Here is a 21,737-nt window from a genome sequence, read left to right as displayed (position 1 = left end):
GGCATTTCTTCCAGTTCCCTGCTCATGCAGTCCATAGCCTTGTCACTAAGCTCACTGACCTATCTTGCTGCCGTTGTTAAGGCTGGGAAATTTTAAGCACATAAAGGTGGGTTGACACCAACTGTCATGCTTTTCAAGTGGGGAAAAGATGGGTGCAAGATGTCCGTCTGTTGGCCCTTATGTGAGACACACAAGGCTGTACCTTGCCACTTACTTGCACTCCAGGCAGGCATTCTTGCTGGGTAGCAGGTTGGATTCAATCATAGAAATGCTCTGGAAAAAAAAGGATACACAGCAGTTCAGTACTTGTCATTTTAACTGCGAGATAACTTCCTGAACAGGCAACTGCACCATTTCGGAACATGTACCACTGACTTTCTGTGTACAGCCATGCAAACACAAGCTGCAGCAGAGTGATAACATCAGACTCAGCAACGTTTTAGGTGAATTTCTTGAAATAATTCAGTTATATGCAAATATTGTTGCACAAACTCTCTGTATTTTATTACATCCTATAACATTTAGGCTTTGAATTAATATCAGACTGAACCAAATGAAAATAGGTATTAATCCTGCATAAGTACAATGTATACAATTTTTCACGGGGCTGGATTGATATACCTAATGAACGAAACTTGCACATGGTTATATTTTGTATAGGTCATAGAACTGCTATATATAAGGTTTCACCAACGTTTGTCAGAGTTTACTGAATATATGAATTATTTTCAATTCTGATAGCATGGATTTTAAAATTAACTCAAATGAAAGGAAATAAAAATGGTTTTTATTTTGGATAGGTTTACCAGAACATGTTAAAGGAGTCAGTAACGTAGTTTGGGTTGACAAAAACAAGGAACTTCTTATGTTAGAGAACTTCATTATAGTTCGAATATAATATATGTAGGTAAGTCAATAAGTAAACTACAAATGGATACAGAATTTAAACAAATAAGAGTACTGATTTGAAAAATACTTTTATTTCACAACATAATCTCCCTGTACATTGAGGCACTTGTCCCATTGTTTCACAAGCCCCTGAAAACCAGCAGCATAAAATTCTCTGGGCTGCTGTCAGAACCAGGCGGTGACTTCCCTTTCTACAGCTCTCTACAGCATCACTTTCCTGGAGGATGGTGTCACCTTAAACATTTTTTTGACAGGCGATGCAGGATGTTTCCACTGCATGGATCCATGCTTTGTCTCGGGCTGATAATCATGAACCAAAGACTCATCACCTCTGACAATTTGGGCTAGCATATCCTGTCTTTCATCGTGGTAGCAACTGAGAAGCTTTAATGCCAGACCCATTCTTTTTATTTTGTTTTGTGGGGTCAGCATGCACGGCACCCATTGTGCGCAGCCTTTGTGAAAACCTAATCTGTCATGCATTATGAGGTAGGCCATACCATGTGAACACGCCTGGTTCCGACAGCAGCCCAAAGAATTTTATGCTGCTGGTTTTCAGGGGCTTGTGAAATGATGGGACAAGTTCCTCATTGTACAGGGAGATTATGTTGAGATATAAAAGCATTTTTCAAATCAGTACTCTTATTTGTATAAGTTCTATATCCATTTGTAACTTACTTCAAAACACATGTGCATTCTGGTTGGGTGCCTAAGTTGTGGTGTGAAGAGTAGCAGGGTCTACTGCATTATTCCACTGTACGTTGCAAGTAGTGTTAGGATAAGAGCGAGCAACAGTATATTCCTAACATCAACAAAGCAACTGAACTTTCAGCATGCACAATGTACAGGAGTACTTCTGAGTACATAAGTGCACTATGCTGGAAAAATGCAGACTTTTTTAAATGTTGAATAAAACACATGGTACATTCTTTACCACTGTGCTTTGAAAAGTTAACTATGAGGTGGATGGAGACAGTAATATTACTGCTGCTCCTGCAATCATGTATTGGCTTTTGACTGTGCACAGTATCAGCATAATAAATATTATTGCGAGAACTGTGTTTTCACATTCAAAGCATCTTGCAGGCCTCTTGAGAGGAAAAGCATCTGGAGAGCACTCCGCCATTTTCTTTGCAGATAAACGCATGGCATTCTTGTTGCATGTAACTAAACACTCTTGTCTGTTCCCAAAAGTCACTTTATGGCAAAAATATATACATTGTGTTACTTCCCATACAAATTTTATTCAATGCATACTGCCTTTCTTTGCCACAGCACTGTGTTGCGTACTGTCCTTATCTAGCCACTGCCAACACTGCAGAAGGGTACAGAACTTGTAATCAGGAACTGAATGTTATCAAAAGAAACAGCATCAGTACTTTGTTACAGAATGCATATAATGTTAGACTTGAGGCTGTAACTGTGGTGGTTATGAAGAGATGCAGCAAGCAGAGTTCTGCTTGCTGTTTCTTGCCACTTTCTTGCTTGCATTACTCTTCGACCCTGAGATCTATTCTTCTGAAACATCAGATGACTGTCATCAATGCAGCATTATAACTCAGCAGAGACAACTGTTCAAATGTGTATTAAGTTGATGGTGAATTGTGTTAAAACTGTGGGAAAAAAGTATCTAAAAATGTGAAAAATTTAAAGCATCAAGTCAGAAAATACTGTATGTCATGAAACTGGATACGTTTACACTAACATGGTGGTTATAAAATACTCACTGTGAGGCCAATGTTCTTTGCCAGTGTACTTTCTGTGATGTTGGCAAACGGCTTATCGGCACCCCAGCACTCTACATACTTTGTCATTTTTGATGGTGACCGGTTCCTGAGTCCAGCTTGATCTGCTTTCAGTGCTGAATTTGAGATGGAGGAGCTCCGTGTGCCATCTTCTGTTTTCAACTTCTGTAACGCAATGAACCATAAGTAGATTGAGTTAGGGGCAGTCCTCTCTCCTGACAATGATATCTCTGAGGCCTATTTATAAATTAATATGTATCTTTATTTATTTGTTTATTAAAAATGTAGTTATAGCAGATTTGTTAATAAAAAGATGTGGAATGAAACACTATATTGTTTGGTTTTGTGCAGGTTTTAACAGAAATTAATTTGAAAATTAACTAAGTTGTTGTATTTAGACTTTTGACGGGTCAAACAGGAAGTGAATTCATGCTTGGGGCAGAGAAGGAACGTTACACCCAGAGCTAAAACGTCACACGAACTGTTAACACAATTAAGTGTAAGGAATGAACAGAATCAAAACAAAAGAGTGTGGAGAAGGCCACAATTTAGGCCACGCCATAGCTCAAGTGGTTAGTCGCTGGCTTCTCACCGCAGGGGCCCGGGTTCAATCCCGGATCTGGTCAAGTGGGATTTGTGGTGGACAAAGCGGTGCTGGGGCGGATTTTATCCTTCGGTTTCCCCTGCCAATCTTCATTCCACCAAATTCTCCATCATCATAATCACCCGGAGCAAGCTACAATAGGCCAATCAGTGGCCGCAGTTGAACTCCACCCCCCCACTAAGCGAATTAAGAAAGAAAAGCCATAATTTAAATTCCAGAAACAGCGTATATTAGAAAGCTCTTCCAATGATATCATAAATTTGAAAATTTACATAAATAGCTTCGAAACGGCTGTCTTGGCGCGGTCTTGAACTCGTTCATGGAGGGACAATCCCTGCATTGTTTTGCGATTGTGAAGATGCCAATTAAATGCGCTCATATTTTGAGTGTAGCTATAAAACATCATAAATAGATCACAAATCGTTCATATGCATCAAAGCAAATTATTTGATTTTAATAGAGTTTGACATGAATAAATTTAATATTAAAGTTCACTAGCATGATCAGAAACAATGTAATCACAGTATGTCTGCTACCATCGGCGGTAGAATATAACTAACTTGTGCATTAAATGAGTACTTTGTTGGGATAACCCTAACAATGGATTATCATCCAGTGAAACTTCTGGCCACCCTACAGTACGCCCACAATTTCCCAGTTAACGTGTGCAGCCTTCTCTCATGCGATTCCCATTAAACCTTGTAATACAAAAATCATGCCCATTACTGTGGCCGCACGGCCTGAGGCATGAACAGCCATCGCCCGTTCAGACACTGGCATTTGTCTTTTCATTGATTTAAATAAAGGCCCTACCGTGATGTATTTTATATATTGTGACATATTTGCACTATGCAGGACACCCCCTCTCCGCCAGCGGTGACGTAACACCTTCGGAGCGTTGCCGCTGCTACGGTAATAGGCCAGTCAACACCCCGCCTCCTCCCGCGGTGACGTTAGCAAGGGATGCACCGGTTGCTACAGAGGAGTAAACAACTCTCGAAATGTTGCTAGGCAACCTGTAAACACGGCGTCAGGCAACAGCGGTACCTATCACGTAACTGTTTTCTGTGTTGTCCGTGCCGAGGCTAAATAAGGAGCAGCGAACACTACTCAGTAGTGAGTGAGTAGTGAGTATTGAGTCATTAGGGAGTGAGGATTGAGCCAGTTATGAGTGAATGACACTGACTGCAGCAGAAGCAGCAATTGTGATACTGCAGATGGCAGTAGTTGTGAGATCGTAAATTGTGTAATTGCGAGAGCGAGTGCAATAAATTCGCTATATCCAATACGGCGAAAGTTATTTGTCGCGTTATACACCGAACACGTGACAATATTTTCATCAGCACTACTTTTTTTTACCTTGGCACTAGAGCCCCAGTGGGCCTAGGCCTACCTCCATGAACTTCTCCGTTTACTTCGGTTTTTCTGGATCTTACACGTTCGGTAGGACTCCTTGGCCGAGTGATCAGCTCGTCGCAAGGCCTCTACCTGTACACAAATACAGAAAAACGCACACACACAAACTAAACATCCATGCCCTGAGTGGGATTCGAACCCACGATCCCGGTTTCCAAGCGAGCTAAGACAGTACATGTCTTAGACCGCTCGGCTACCGTGACCGGCATCAGCACTACCTATATTATTAAATTTTCCATTTATTTCTTTTAGGGCTATATTTTGATTCAGTCACACGGATTATCGCTTAATCCGGATTAGCTAGGGGTTTACTCTCTGTATCTGCACATCGTAATACCTGCTACAAAGGAATTAGTGTAATCCGACTTATATATCATATCACGTGGCCATACACGAGGCCGTGAAATTGTCACGCATAAGCAGATTTGTGTAGCATTTTGTGGGCTGATATTTAAATACCGACTCTGGCGACATCGTCATCATTATTTATGATACTGTTCATTGTGCACATACAGTGAACTTTTTCCATTTGTCACATGAAATACCCAGACTGTAGTGACAGGATATTAAGAGACTAGTAAGGTAACAAGGTAAAGCTATCCTTGTAACAGACCGTCGAGGCCCCCACATTTTCTAGACAATCGGCTCACAGATGGCTGTAAAGTTGTCAGCCTTACGCGTCGGACGCCTTTTACACCGAGGAATATTCCTGGTACTCATTTCTGTTAGAAGTTGGGTCGACCCCGGGGCCATAGTACGACTGGAAAGATTAGGTCTACTGAAGAAGAAAAAAAAAACAATTATTTCATCGGGAATCAAAACCGCAACCTTCCGGATTGTAGCACAGTGCCTCAACCAACTACGCTACGGCTTACGTACGGTTACGGACCGCTGTAGCTACTGCGCATTCCCCATTGTAGACTGAAGCTTCCAGATGAAGTCTCTAGCCCTAACCCCGCCACTAATTCTGAAGCAGGAGACGAGGCCTCGATGTCCCAGAGTCCTATGGGCCTCCACGGCCTGTTACAGGGATAGCTTTACATAAAACAAAACACGTAACATTTTACGATGCAAGTCCTTGTTTCAAATACTCTCCGATTCGATAAGGTGTACACTTAATGAAACACAATTGTGCTTGGCTTGATAAGAGACACACGGCTTCTGATGAGAAGCATGACGACAAAGGAAACAGCTGCATTTAAGTACAGAGGACGTGATTCCGTGCAACCTGGTAGAAGCTAGCCGAAATTTTGAAGGGGCCTGCTTCCTATATATTCAGGGTCAAAAGAATACAAGACAAGGTCTGTTACTTCGACTTTGAAGATGGGGGCAGTGCATTTCTCCAAAATGTCGGTAAACTTCCACCTGACCACACGGCGTCACATCCCACAGAACAGTTACCTTAACTGTCACTGCCGTGAGACTCTGTGATATTTCGACCCCTTAAAATAAAATATAGGCATACTTCGGAGATATTGTAGGTTCGGTTCCAGATCACCGCAATAAAGCGAGTCACAAGAATTTTTTGTTTTTCCAGTCCATATAAAAGTTATGTTTACACTATACCGTAGTCTGTTAAGTGTGCAATAGCATTATAACTAAACAACAATGTACATACCTTAATTAAAGATACATTATTGCTAAAAAATGCTAAACATCATCTGAGAATTCAGCGAGTCACAGATCACCATAATAAACGTAATAATAATGAAAAATTGCGAGAATTACCAAAATGTTATACAAAGACACGAAGTGAGCACATGCTGTTGGAAAAATGGAGCCGATAGACTTGTTCGTCGCAGGGTCGCCACCAAATCGCAGTATCTGCGCATGCCTGTAGAGATTCACATGCAGTGTTTCAGGTTCCCGTCAGGCTGTGCGGCGACAACAGTGCCTGCAGTTAAGTTCTAGTATTTAGAAGTGACAGTCCAGGTAAAGCTGCGCAGTGGATGGCAGGTCCATTCGTGAAAGTTGAGGGGTGTTGTGATTAGTCATTCGTCTGCATTCAGTGGGACCTGACGTCTCAAGCGCATTCTTCCTTGTACAGTCAAGTTAAAAAGTTCTGACTCTTGGAGTCGTATTTCTGTGTATTATTCTCTATTTACTGCATTAATATTTTATTTCATTTTTATTCGTTTTCTTTTTTGTTTATCTATATTTGTACATTTTTTCTATCTCCTTTAACATGCCACCTACACGAAGTAAATTGAGTGGAAAAGTGTTACATTCACAATCAAGAGAAATTGTTAGTAAAGTATATGAAAGAGGGTGGGCCAAAAATTACAGTGAAGAACAAAGGAGTGGAAGTAGCTAAGGCAACAGGTGTATCGGAAAGTAGTGTCAGAAGAATAATAAGAGAAACAAAAAATATCGAATCTGGGGCTTCCACCTCCTTTTCGACACCCCATAAAGGAAGACCTAGGAAATCTCCACTACTCACTTTGGACGACTTTAACGAGTCTGTGGTGCGAAGAACAATTAATGACTTCTACATAGTCGAAAAACGGAGACCTACCCTGAAAAAAGTTCACGAAAAGTTGAAGAAAACGTTAGATTTTCAGGGATGCATCTCCACATTAAAGAAAATTATTTTGAAACTGGTGTTCCGCTGGAAGAAAACAAAAAATAATCGGCAGATACTGCCGGAACGATATAATATCAGTGCCGAACGTCTTCAGTATTTGCGGCAAATTAAAGAATATAGGGCAGAGGGCCGTCCAATCATCTACATGGATGAAACCTATATTCATTCATCGCACACCACCCCATATGCATGGAGTGATGGATCCATCCAGGGATTATTTTCCCCTGTGTCCAAAGGCCAACGGCTCATTGTTATCCATGCAGGGGGGGAGCAAGGTTTCATCCCTAATGCCTATGTCCGCTTCAAATCCCACCAAAAAACAGGAGACTACCACAGTGACATGAACTACACCAATTATGAAAAATGGTTAAAGGAGCGACTTATTCCTAACCTTTCCCCAAATTCTGTCCTTGTCATTGATAATGCTCCCTACCATAATGTACAGCTAAACAGAGCCCCTAACTCAAATTCAAGAATGGATTTTATGATATCCTGGCTAAAATATCACCTTCCACCTATTACTTTCAATAACATTGATTTTTCATCATTGCGGAATCCAGACATATATATGATCCTACTACACAAACCGAAATACCTTTCCTATAAAATAGATGGAATCTTTGCACAACACAATCACAATATTTTACGACTCCCTCCGTATCACCCAGAACTCAACCCAACTGAGTTAATATGGGCCACCGTAAGAAATTGGGTTGCTCAAAATAATACCACATTTAAGATGGATGACGTCGTTAAACTGGCAGACTAAAAATTTGCTTCCATAATTGCAGAAGAATGGCAACATAGGTGCCAACATGTAAGGAACATTGAGCAACAATTAATGGCACGGGAAGGCCTTTTGGACGCAGGACGGGAGTTCGTCTTCCATGTTGGCGGTGATAGTGATGACAGTTTTGATGATAGCTCCGATTCATCTGCTAGTGACGAGGAAAGACAGGCATGTGGAGATGATATCTATGCGGACACTGCCGGTGTTGCCCCTTTAGAATAGACCCGTATAATATGTAAATAAACTCTTCATGTGTATAACAGTGTATAGTGCATAATAGTCGGCCATTCGGCATTTAACACTTAACATTGGATGCGTGAACATGAACGAGACTAAACCAGCATCACTATGCAACACAATGAGGTAAGAAGTTATTTCCTTTTGAGAACGCCTGTACTGCATTCCCCGCCCCTACCAATACTTCTACTCCGCGTCGGAGGACTGTCAGCTCTAAGTACTACAAACTGTTCCTGTACAGCTATACAAGAATTCGCGAAATGCTTCGTCGGTCGATTCTTCAATTTCAGAAAACATCTACAGCAAACCCTCGCTAATCCGGTTACAGTTAATCCGGACGTCGGATAATACGTATCGAAATATGAAGAATGTTGCTCACAGTAGAGTACATACTTCAAGAGACACATGGTATTTAGGAAGGCAGATGAGTCCATTTGTCTGTTCAGACACAACTTGACAAGTGTCTTCAAACCTGCATTATTACTTATTATTACTTCTGACTATTCTGTAGATAAATAAATAAATGTAATGTCTTTTTATAGTTTTAAAATAAACACTTTATTGTGATATTTTTATTTATTTTCATTATCACTATATCTTCAATTAATTTTTCTTCTAAGCTTTTTCTGTCTTTTAGGCGTACCATTTGCTCAATTAATCCGGATGACATCTCCCCGCAGTTACTACCGATTAGCGAGAGTTTGCAGTATATGAAATCTTACTAAATTGCAGCTGAAGCACAATAGACCACTGTAGGTCGCGGTGCAAGGGCGGAGAAGGCCCACCCCTTATACATTACTGACTTGCAGAAACTGTTCTAAATAATTCTTGAGAACCTGCTGCCCCCCGGCGCCAGATCGCGAACCCAGTTCTTGAAATCTACTGACCGCTGGGGGTACGATCAGGAACGTCTCCACCTTGTGGTCCGCCAGGTAGCCTTCCCTCTGGCCACCGTCACCAGCTTCAACCTGGAAGCGGTCATTTAGCTGCAAGAGCGTTGCCTTGGTGATGTGCACACGTCTGAAACACACGACAAGGCACATGAGTGAAGAGGTAACAGTCCTGTCGCTCAGGGTTATCACGTATTCGGCCTGAGGCTTTCAGCAAATGTATTCCAGCGCAAAGCAGGCCGTTCCACAGCACTGTGAAAATTCGTTTGGATTTAAGTTGGCGGCAGTGATTGTTTATATTTATAAAACAAGTACAGTTAGGCCGCGCCATAGCTCAAGCGGTTAGTCACTGGCTTCTCACCCGGCCTCGGGTCTGGTCATGTGGGATTTGTGGTGGTCAAAGTGGCGCTGGGGCGGGTTTTCTCCGAGTACTTCGGTTTCCCCTGCCAATCTTCATTCCACCAAATTCTCCATCATCATAATCACCCGGGGCAGGCTACTTTGGGCTAAACAGTGATCGCCGTGCCGAGTTGACCCAGTTGGACTCCACCCTCCGCTAAGCGAATTAAAAAAAAAGTAAAGTTATCTCTCTGTTTATTGTCATAATACATACAGTCCATTACAGCACAAGTTCCTGAAATTGGATTGTTTCGACTATAATGTCGTCCTCAGGGTTATGTATACGAGTACATAAGACACTAACGTGTTATTTTTCATGATTTTACATAATTTTACATTTTAATATTCTCGCAGCAGTCTTACGTGTAAATTAATAATTTTATTTACAAACAACGTCTATTATAATTCCTGTATGCTTTGCATTATCCTTTTGTGTTACTATGTATGTACTTTGAGGATGACAAAGTAAGTGTCGAAACATGTAGGGAAAATGACGAGTTCCATCTAATTTCAGTAAGTTGTGTTGTTGCTTGACTGTTCTAAGAAAATAAACGTTATGCATTAAATGGTGCACACAATTCAACAACTCAACATCAAACCCGTAATGTCTTGTGCGCAGCACGGGGCTGGGTTTCGACTGTCCGCGGGTTAGCTCGCGACGCAGTTCAGCAGCAACGACGCACACCGATGACGCGTCTTTCGCTGTGAGAAAGCACTCGTGGCGTAACGTGACGCTGTAACAATTTTCCTTTCTTTGGGTCCCGATGAGGTCACTGGATTTCTCAAAGGATCTCGGGATAGCGCAGTCGGTATGGCGACTGGCTACGGTGTCGTGAGGATCGAACCCTTATCCCTTTGTGGTGTATTGATTTTAGGCATTTCCCTATAATATAATATGTATAACCTAATGACAATAATAGTAACGATAATATTCACGGGTAGGCCACATCTGACACCCTAGACTTGACTGTAATGTATACAAGTACAAGAAAATGCTAAACTTAAGATGTTTTAATGTACTTGGTGTGTAACAGAGGATTTCCTGACACACACGCATAACAGGTGTTTATTTTCAAGTATAGCACCAACTGTATTTGCTGACTGAGGGACCAGGTACTTGACTTACGTTAACAGAAGGGAGAAATGTTTTATTTCTCCGAGTAATTAAGGTATTTCCGGTGATGCGTGTATGCCTCGGTTCTGCTATTATTTAGGTAGGAGGGGATAACTTTCCTCTGGTTTTAGGCAGCCGATAACATCATACGTGGATGGACTTGGAGCACACGCATCATGCCACCTGCGTAAACATTACCCGACCCGCCCCAAACTGGTTTGTATATTAACGAGGGTAGCGCGGTCGCGGAAAACTATTATTACAGTAGTGACAGTAGCAGAAGGACTGCGGTCGAGTCTCGGCTTGATATATTTGTATACGGCATGTAGTTACCAGAAGCTATAACAAATATCATTTGTTCTATCCTATCTTCTTTGTTGCAGGACTTTGAATATCTTCCACGTACAGCGATTGAACTTCAACCCTCATCCTGATTCACAACTACAGCACCCGTCGAGGATACACAGCTCTCGGCGAACCCATAAATAAAATTGTTATAAGATTGTTGGCTGCTGGAACCAGGCTCGCTATCCAGCCCAGACCAACACTTATAACATGGTGGCAGCGGTGGGATCAGCCTCCCTATCCAGCCAACCCAGTCCTTATAACAACGGCCTGGGCGACCGAGGGGTCGGGCTTCGAGTTCCGGTAGGGTCAAGAACTTTCACTCCTCCACCTAGTCCTGATCGGCTCTGGGGTCCACCCAAACTCCTATACAATGGGAACCGGGCGCTCTTTCCCCGGAGGTAAAGTGACGGGGGCGTGAAGTTGACCACTCACCTCCAACTAGTGCCGATTAGTGGAATTAATTTTTCGTTATCAAGGCTAGGTCCAATAAACCTGCCAAATTTCGTAATGTCGTACTGTGAATTCACCGTACATTTGGCATGCCTTGAGTTTCTCGCAAAGTAATTCGAAGAATATTATATTCTGGAATGTGACACCGCGTAGCTCTTCATGTTTGCTTGCTTGGCTCACTTTTAAAGTCTGAAGATGGAGTCAGCGCATCCCTCGGAAACGCTGCTGAACTCCTGGCGGACTGCATCCATCCCAGAAGACAATACTCTTCAAAGCTGGTACACGTTCCAGAGATGGCTTTAACAGTTCCCCACGGATGGCTCCAGTATATGAAATTTTATTACAGATAATTTATGCATAATGTGGCGTATAGAACAGTTGCTAGGCAAAGACCTCGAAACAAACAAGACAACAGCCGTTGCTATGCAACGACGAGGGACACACGCCTCTACAATAGATTTACTGTTGGAAACGGTGTTTTCTACTCGGTCCGTGCAAAGGGTTTATAAGGAAGACAACTGGGGCGACCGATTCTGTTGAAAGTCAGCCTGTAAAGAAAAGAATAACTAGGAGGTTAGTGTGAAAATGCCGCCAGCCTGGAATCCGTTTAGTTGAGAGTTGATGTCTGCACGAGAGTCTGTGAAGAGGAGAATTTATGCGTGATATCTTGAGTATGTAATTCAGTGAGACTGTAACATTTTCTGTGTTAAAATCCGTTCCTAGGAAACGGCCAGTGGAGACTAACACACTGTGTGTGTTAGTCTGTGTGTGTTTGTGGCAGTGATCTGTGGCGTGCGGTCACGAGTCGTGAGTGTATAAGTGATCAATAAATCGAGTCACGAATTTGAACCTCGTCTGTAGTCACCCCCAATCGTGACAATATTAACAGATTACGCATGTTTTGGTGACAGCGTTCAGTTCTTCTGCTGTAACTTGTTTCTTCAGCGACAGGACATTTCATACCTCGGTCAACACACAAACGAAAGCATTCTATTTTTCTGTTGAGCTATATCGGTCATCTGCAGCCACTGCATTTTTAAACAGTTTCTGGAAATGTCGTACGATGATCGGTGACCGAAGGCAGCAGTCAACGTACCACGAACCGTTGGAGCAACGGCAGGGCGAAGTCGTGACGTGTGTTGGTTGGCAACAGATCAGGCTCACCTCCATCGCCTCCCTCGCTGGCCCACATCCATGCAGCGCGCGGTGCACAAACACGCGTCAGTTTCGTCGTACAACAACCTGGTGTGTTTCTTTATTAGATTATATACCGATGCTCTCTCAACTGCAAAGGTTATACAGCTCAAAATGAAGTGACGACTGCGGCGGCTGTCCCGCGACAGGAAGCAACTGCGAAACAGTAAACCCTCGCTAATCTGGAGTAATTGGGTTATCCGGATTAAGCGATAATCCGGGTTAGTGAAGCAAATTGTAGCCCTAATAGGAAAATAAACTTAGAACGCAAATAAATCGAAAACTAGTGATGTCAGTAGAGCTGATGAAAACAAAAAAATAAATATTGTGGCATATAGACCTGTTGCTAATCGGTGAATACATAAAAAGTGGCCGTTTCTGGGCGACGGTGTAAACATGTCCCCGTTGCTAGGCAGCAGATTCTTAATAATGTAACAGTTGGACTACAACAATGGATGAGCTATATGTTTTCTACGTGGTCCCTGCCGAGATGTTATAAGCACTGGACAAAATCAGTTCAGTAAATTCCCGTGTGGAGGCGGGGTCGAATACCTCCATCGTGACCCTGCGAGTCATAGGAGACGACGAAAATGGAAGTCCTAAAACTGAGACAGTAAAGTATGATCGCGAGCCCCAAGGGACTAGGAACCGGGAAAGACTGACTGGCAAGGGCCAGCAGCATATACAAAAGACACACCCGTCCTCTCATCGGAGATGGCGCCCCCCAGCACCAAGGTTTACTGATTGACTGACCGTCAGTCGCAATGTGACGTTGACTTTTACTTTGGTTGAGTAGAGTTCTGTGTGGGAGTCTGTGAAAAGACCTGAGTGCGGGAAGCTTAAGAATTTCTACTGTTGGAAGCCGTTGCCAGGGAGCGGTCTGTGAAGAGACAGGCTGGAAAAGGCTTAGCGCATGCTGTGGTGATTTGCAGTGGCGCTGAAATTGCTTGTGGTTCGGAGTCGTGTGTACGAGTATAGGTTTTCAATAAATCCATTCATAAATCTGAACCCCGTCTATAGAAACGCATACTACGTAGCTGTATCACTGTAGAGCTTTCATTTAAAAAAACAATATATTTATTCATCGACAGAAGTCTCAGAAGTTGTATTTTGTTTTTTAACGTAAATGCAGGTTTGAGACTGTTCCTGTCTCAAGTTTTGTCTGAACGGACAAATGACTCATCTGCCTTCCTACATGCCATGTGTCTTTTGAAGTGTGTACTCAACAGTGAACAGCATTTTTCATTTCTCATATTTCGATCCATGTAAACTGTAACCGGATTTGGGGGGGGGATTACAGTATTTGTAATGTCATGGTTATTGGAGCAAAACGTCGAGCATTAGGGTACTTGGCTTCCAGGGCCAGAAACGAACTCAGGACATTACACAAACTTGGCGACTCTCACGTAACAGCCCCATCCATGTCTCGTGAAAACGCTGAGACCTAACTCCAAGGATCAGGCTCATTAAGAAGGTAGTGGTCGCTCAGCTGCTCAAGAAAATACCATCTTTTGTGGGACACGAAGTTGGATCAACGTAAAGACTTCTGGGATGCGTCACAGTTCTGATGCCGTGAAGATGGAAACAGTACGTCTACCCGAAAGTCGGTAAATCCCTGCTGTGCTGCATGACGTCACATTCGGTATCTTCATAATCATCGCAATGAGAGCCTTTGATCTCACAAAAAGTTGACAAAATTCGGTACGGGACCCTGTCCAAATAATTACGGTTGACATTTTCTTGAGGGCCCGTTTTAAAATTAATCATCCCATCCACGCCTACATCTTCCAAAAGGTGTTAAGTGCTGGACTGCCACAAATGGCTACTTTACATAAGTCACTCATGTTCACATGCTCTAGGATGGACGTTTATTGAATGTGAATAAAGCGCTTGTGGAACACACAACAGGAAGGAAACGAAGTTATCTGGACGCAGGATGAGATGTTTATTGGACGTGGTATGTCGCAAAACGCTGCACACGGAGGCTAATTGCTTTCTCCATGTTGTGCGCATGAGCAACAGAGCGGGAAGCTCTGCGTGTAAAGCACGGATAAAGGAGCTGAATTTTTCTGCTCACGTATCAAGACGCTCCCAGTCTCTGGACCATGGCGAGTATATGGCGTCGTTTGGCAGGACTGATGAATCAGTGATGAAATGAAAGGATCTGAAAGGACGCGTTAGTGACTTACTAGAGGGAATTATTGCGGCGTTTGCCTGCGGGTCCTGAGAAAAACACGTATCCCCCCCCCCTCCCCGAGTCAGGATGGCCCGTGTCCAGGCCGAGATTCAAACCGAGCACCTCTCGAACACAAGTTTCGAGAGTTACGGCTGCACTAATCAGCTCGGTGTTCCATAGAGTTACTTGCTTCTGAAAGTAAAACTGATTCAAAGTTTAGTTTTTTTTTTTGTTTCTTTGGGTGGGGTGAGACTGAGTCCACTTGGTACGTCGGCAACTAACTGGCCTATTGTAGCAGTCCAGGATGATGAATGTGGAGCAGTCGTTGGAATGAGAATTGGTAGGGGAAATCGAAGTACTCGGAGAAAACCTGTCCCAATGCCACACTGTCCACCACAAATCCCACATGACCTGAGCCGGGCTGGAACCCGGTCAGCTGCGGTGGGAAGCCGGCGACTGACAGTCTGAGTTATGCTGATTCAAGGCCTGAAGGGACCATTATGCAAAATGTACATTCCATTGTGTCTCTGGGGCCGCGAGTTCGAATCGAACGTTCATTTGCGTTGCTATCGAAAATTCATGTCGTACTTCCAGACATTTAAATGTCGTCACGTGTATGAGTGACTACAGGCGGGGTTTTGATTGGTTAATGGATTTATTGCCCATTTAGACACGACTCGGAACTACAAGCAATTACAGCCTCACCGCTAATCTTCACAATTCAGAGACCAAAACAGCACCCGATAAGACTTTTTCCAGCATGATGTGTCTTAATCAGCCGTTCCCTGGTAACGGCTTCTAACGGGGTTGATTCTTTGGCTTCACGCTCTCAGGTGCTATGTTCAAAGACTCCCGTACAGAACTCTACTGAACTGAAATAAGCTCCAAACCTCCTGGTTATAATATCTCAGCCCGGACCACATAGGAAACAGCTCTTCTTTGTTGGGTCCAACTGTTACATTATTTAGGATCTGTTGTTTAGCAATGGGAATGTGTTTACCGAGCCGTTGCCCTGAAAAGGTCTCTGTTTACACAGTCACCGCTTAGCAACGGGTCCGCACGCCGAAATATTGTGACATATTGCTAGACCACAGCTCCGTAAACACGTTCAACACGCAATAATGGGAGCTGTGTTCTCAATTAACAAATGTTACAGCTCGTTGCTTGGCAGCAGTCAGCATGCCAATGAACTGGCTGCCTAGCGATCACGTGATATATGTTGGTCCGTGCGGCGGCTATATAACTCGAGTCCGCTTATAGTTTCTTTGACTTTGAGCTTGATCAGACTAAAGAGTAGAGATTAGTTGAGTACAGATTGGTACAAAGTCAAGACTAGAGAGACTGAATATAGGCTGGCGATAGAACTGGAGAATTGGGCCGAGTTCTGGAGAATCGGCAGTCAAAGATGATTGAACAAGAAATGACAAGAAGACTTCATAGCGATTTGAAGTGGTAGTTTCTGTGTTGAGATCCGTTGCTAGAAGACGACTAGTGGAAACTGAGAAACCTAGCGCGTGTGCAACGGTGAACTGGAAAGCGTGTAAATCAGCGATAGTTAGCGCTGTACTGAATGTGATTAAAGAGAGATTGTAACAGAAGTGCCAATAAAACAGTCTCCACTATCCGTTTTCTGGCAATGGATTTTAACACATAAACTATGTATAACAGTCTCACTGAATTACACATTCTAAATATCACAGACGGACTGCCAATTGTGCTTATAGCGCCATCTCCTCTTCACTAACTGCTCACTTCGAACTCCGGAACCCGACTGCCGATTCTGAGTCTTAGATTACGACCGACGGGCAGTCGGCCAGTCTATCTCGGAATAAAGCACCCATCTGGGGCTTACGACTAGATCTTTATTACTGTCAGACAATTTCCGGTTTGTTGATGCGGAGCACTCTCTCTGACGAGAGGACGGGTCTGTCGTTTACAATTGCTGCTGGCCCTTAACAGCGCACTTATTCTCGGGGCAAGAGTCCCGTTGGTCTCGTGACAGACGGGTCTGTCATTTGTATATGCTGTTGGCCATTGCCAGCGAAGTCTTTCTCGGGTCTGAGTCCCTTGGAACTCGCGACCATATTTTACTCTCAGATTTGAGACTTCCCTTTTCGTTGCTTCCTACGACTCGCGGGGTCACGGTGGAGGTATTCGACCCCACCTCCACCGGGTTACTGCCGATTCTGAGTCTGAGTCTCATTTACGACCGACGGTCAGTCGGCCAGTCTGTCATACAGCCTCCATCTAGCCATTGCCTAGCAATGGATATCTCGCCTGGCTCGACTATTCCGACCTTCAGGCGTCATGTCACAATACACGTATAGCAGATACAAATTTAGAGAATGAATAACAGTGAAATTAATAAATTCAATTTTACTGGTGTAATTAAGAAATTGGGAACGAGTGTCCGAGTCTCATCCAGAGACTGTACCTGTACACAGACACAGCTCCACGCATCCTGACACCAGTTGGAGGTGTCGCACCAGCTGGGTTGGAGGCTGCGTGAGCCCCAGATGTCGCGAAACTGAATTACTGCCCTGCAAGGAATCGACCACCGGTCGCGCAGCCAATAACCAGTAACTATACTGACTGAGCTACTGCAGCTCCGCAGCTTCCGACATTGCGGGTCGTCATATCAGTTAAACAGACTCACGTACGTCTGTCTATCCCGAATATTATACTGACTACCTGGAAATCAGAGGCAAATGAACTGACCCTGGGACGCCGCCTGACTCCATGTGGTTGGCCAAAGTGACGTCATCACTCCAGACGTCGAACTGCCACTTGCGCAGCCCCAGGACCCCACAGAGCACGTTGCCGGTATGAATGCCTATTCTCATGTCCACATTGAAGCCCGATGCTTCACGGACGAACCTGGAAAATAACAATCGTGGGTTCAGTATACAACGCCAAAATTTAACAGACAAACCGCAAATCAAACCGAGATTCGAACCAAGATCATCCGAATAAACACATGTGTGTCCACCAGCTCCTTCGCAAGGCTGCATCCTTTGTCATTACCGAGAGGGTAGTAAATTCGAGTTATCCGTGCCCCTTATTTCTGTAAGTCGCAATGGTATGACCGCCTCTGTGGTCTAGTGATCAAAGTTCCTGGCTACAGATCCAGAGGTCCCGGATTCGATTCCCGGCGCTACCAGATTCTTTTCTGAGAAGTAGTGTGTCTGGAACGGGGTCCACTCAGCCTCGTCAGCATAACTGAGGAGCTATTTCAAGGAAATAGCGGTTCCGGTCTAGAAAACCGAGATTATCGGCGTGGGGATCGGTTGCGCTGACCACGCCACACTCTCTATTCTCTAAACCTGGCACTAACTTCGCCGACGAGCGGCGGTCGCTCGGTCGGTATAGTTCGTTTGCCGACTACAGGCCACGGAGGTTTTTTGTTTTGCTCTGAAGACAAAAATAATTGTCTATTCTGTTCACATAGTGTATTTGCGGTTTGTGTTTGTCTCACAACAAAGAGCAAAAGCCTCCCTAAGCAGCATTAACCGGTTGGTCATTATAATGGAGACGCAAACTGTTGCTTGTGAGGTACCAACTGAATTTTTATATCCTGTTCACATGATTGGAAGGCCCTGCGTCCCATCAACTTGGCATATGTTTTTTCTCTTCTTTTTCTTTTCAACGTCTCACAACCCTATGGGCCTTAATGTCCTGTTACAGGGATAGCTTTACTTTTTAATTATGATGATTACAACGATTAACGCTAATATGGATCCATATCAGGATATTTCAGTAACATGAGGCCTGTTTAATGAAATTGCCTGAGTATGGTCCAAAATATCGACCGCGACATTTAGTAGTTATTAAATAAAATTAATGTAAACAATCAGATTGGTTTATTTTGAATCATTTGTTGTTGTTACGGCCAGAGTATTGCATGTTTTCTTGCTTTATTTCTGCCTCCCCCAAAGCCTTGACACGTAATTCATGAAAATCAAACGTTTGCTGTCAAAGTAAGCAAATTATATTGTGGTGTATAAACACACTGCTAAGCAGTTACTCTATAAACAGCGGCCGTTGCTAATAACGCCCGAAATATATAAGCAAGCAATAATGTTTTTTTATGTGATCCGCGCCGCAGCCGCTTCTGGGCAACGGCTGGCTAAATATGATCCCACGGCAACGTACACGAACGCAACAATAGAACGGTGTTTTCTATGTGGCCCGTGCCGAGAAGTTATAACCAGTACAGATGGAGCGATGAGTTCAGTTCTGTAGGGACACCATGAAGACAAGAATCAGTTTCAAGAGTTAGGCTGTGAAGAGAAGACTTCATGTGTGATGTCTGGAGTGTGTAGTTCAGCAACGCTGTTATAGATCATGTGTTAAAATCCGTTGCCAGGAAACGTCGAGTTGAGACTGCAATAGACTGGTGACATTAGTCTGTGTGCGTGGTAGTGATCTGTAAAGCGTAGTCACGAGTCGTGAGCGTATAATCCAATTTCCAGTCCAAATCCCGTCTATAGTCACTCCTAACACGTGACAATGTTTACGAATTATGTAACTTACCAAGCATCAAAATTCAGGGCTCCTGTCTCATGCCACTGCTTCTCGCATCTTACCACTCCGCATGATGGGTGATTTCCTTCCCACAAAAATAAAGTCTCTCTTACAGCTCTTATCTCGCCTGCCCTTCTAACACTGCCTCCATCTCTGTCTTAATGCGCGTCCACATTACTCGTGCTCGTGCTGGCCAGGCTTGTGCTCGTTGGGAGACTCGTCTGGCTTTTACTTGTGCTCGTAAATCTTCGTCCACACTACTTCAGTTGCTCGCCAGGCTTCGGCGCATGAGGATCCGTATATTTACTCGTAGTGTGTATAAGCTGTAGTCGTATTTTAATTTATTGGCTATAGTTTTTAAATTAAAAATTTGCTTGTGTCGTGACTTGTCATATCGTCCACATTGCTCGCGAGCATAGCGAGTCACACGAGCATGAGCACGAGTAATGTGGACGCACCTTTATAATGGCCCAAAACTTACGGCCTGAAGTGGATTAAGATTCTTTCCCTGAACACCGAGACTAGTAAGCACTGCTCAGGCCCTCAATAGCAACCATGCTCGACACTGCAGTGTCAAGCCCCCCCCCCCCTCGATTCTCTTCCTTTTCTCTTTCAGACTTCATAACACAGAGAGCAGTTGCGCGTCTAATTGTATCAAGTTACAAGTCCCTTTTCAATTTCCGAACTTCACTCAAGAGGACATTAAGGCGCCATCTCGGAGAGTAATTATCCTGTCACCAGCACGTATGCCAACGTTAATGAAGTCCCCTGTTCGAGCCACCAGTTTCTGTTGTGAAGGCTACAGAACAGAATCCAGGCAACAAGCGCTGCGGTTCTTCCGGGATATCCTGGCTTCAGAAACCTTGGCCCCAGACCGTTCTTCTGATCGGTTATCCTGCCAGAGCACGCAGTTTAAACGGTGTCCTTGAATAATCCAGCAGCCAATCGATCCACCTAATACAGTTTTCTCTTTTCAGTCCATGTATTAAAGAACAGTTTTAATTCGTCCTCATACACCAAGCACTTCGCACAGTCGACGAACTAACTTGAAGCGGACAGGCCACAGATACGAGCGAGCGCTTAGTTAGTTAGTTATTAGAGAGGGTGGGTTTCCCCATGCACTTAGACCTGTAGTGGTCCATTGTGCTTCCCTCCATGATTTATACCAGCCTCTATATCCTACCGGTATTGGTGCTTACCATCAGTCCCGCCCAGCCAGAGAGACCGGCTCTACTAGCTGAGAAGTATCTATAATGCTTCCCCCATCTACCGGAGGTATTAGTGACTGCTGTTGGGCGGCAAACGTCCGCAATTTTGCNTTTGGAGATATGAGGTTCTTTTACGTGCCGTAAATCTACGACACGGGACCCACGGCTTAAAGTCCTTCCCGGAGGACTTGTTCCCTGAATTTTTTCGCCCTTAAAAATTCGACGACCTCCGCCGGGTATTTGAACCCGCGTACTACGAGTCATGAGGTGGGAACGTTTCCTCTAGACTACGGAGGCCGCTGAGCGAGAGCTTTATTTAAGAGCTAGTCTCATATTCTGTTACGTAAATTTTAAACAAGACTGAGCAAGATAATTCTGTCATCTGTAGATATACGATCAGGTATATAAAACCGAGATTAACGGCTGTGGGGATCCGTTGCGCTGACCACGCGACACCCTCTATCCGCAAAAGTTGGCACTAACTTCGCCGACAAGCGGCGGTCGCTCAGTCAGTATAGTTCGCTTGCGGACTAAAATCACGGAGTTTGTTCTTGTGGAAGGACATTTATACGGAGTAGGAAGATTTTCTTTGACAGATTCTCTTCTTTCGAACCGTTTGATTCCAACCATTGCGAAGCAAGTTGCTGTAACATTTCTCATTAATTCTTAGCATCACAAGGAAGAAAATCAACACGAGTCACCCACTTTGAATCCAAAAACATACTTTCCCTGATCTTGCCAGCTGACAGCTGTCCTGAACTTCTTCAAATCGTTCAGGAAATTTACTGTACCAGTCACAGACGCTCTGACGTGACAAGGACTCTTCCCCATACTGTGTGTCTAACCTACGGTGAATTTCTGCTGGTTGCAGTTCCTCTTTAGTTAGAAATTTAATGGTACAGCCCTCTTCTACACTAAGTGTCACAAGGTACTGGCTCTAATGTGCAGAAGAGGGGCGCATGGCCATCTTCAAGGCAGTGGATGCAGTGTTGTCACGTCTTCAGGATAACCTTGAACCGCATTCGTAGTTTTCAAGACTATAGGGTCTTACACAATTTTACTGCAAGATAGCCAGGTTGACAAAACCTAATCTCAGGCGTAACTATATAATTTCACGCGCTTGAGTGTCTAGACACGGACTTCGTGTAG

The 21,737-nt window shown here is 43.9% G+C and overlaps 1 protein-coding gene across 3 annotated transcripts in view; it reads right to left on the bottom strand.

Annotated features, from left to right (window-relative positions):
• The window catches only part of LOC111868923 (adenylate cyclase type 2), a gene marked incomplete at its 5' end in the record, with an annotated part of 86,578 nt that overhangs the window by 19,947 nt on the left and 44,894 nt on the right, over positions 1-21,737 (bottom strand). Inside the window, 4 exon segments of one of the 3 annotated variants that reach the window (XM_033753243.1) lie at positions 215-273; positions 2,637-2,819; positions 9,122-9,305; positions 17,575-17,733. In XM_033753243.1, coding sequence (XP_033609134.1) covers positions 215-273; positions 2,637-2,819; positions 9,122-9,305; positions 17,575-17,733 — 585 coding nt within the window. 3 annotated transcript variants of the gene reach the window in all.

This window comes from Cryptotermes secundus, unplaced genomic scaffold, assembly GCF_002891405.2.
Source record: "Cryptotermes secundus unplaced genomic scaffold, Csec_1.0 scaffold898, whole genome shotgun sequence".
NCBI lineage: Eukaryota > Metazoa > Arthropoda > Insecta > Blattodea > Kalotermitidae > Cryptotermes > Cryptotermes secundus.
Note: the sequence above shows the minus strand (reverse complement) of the source record. Positions and strands in the feature narration are given on the sequence as shown.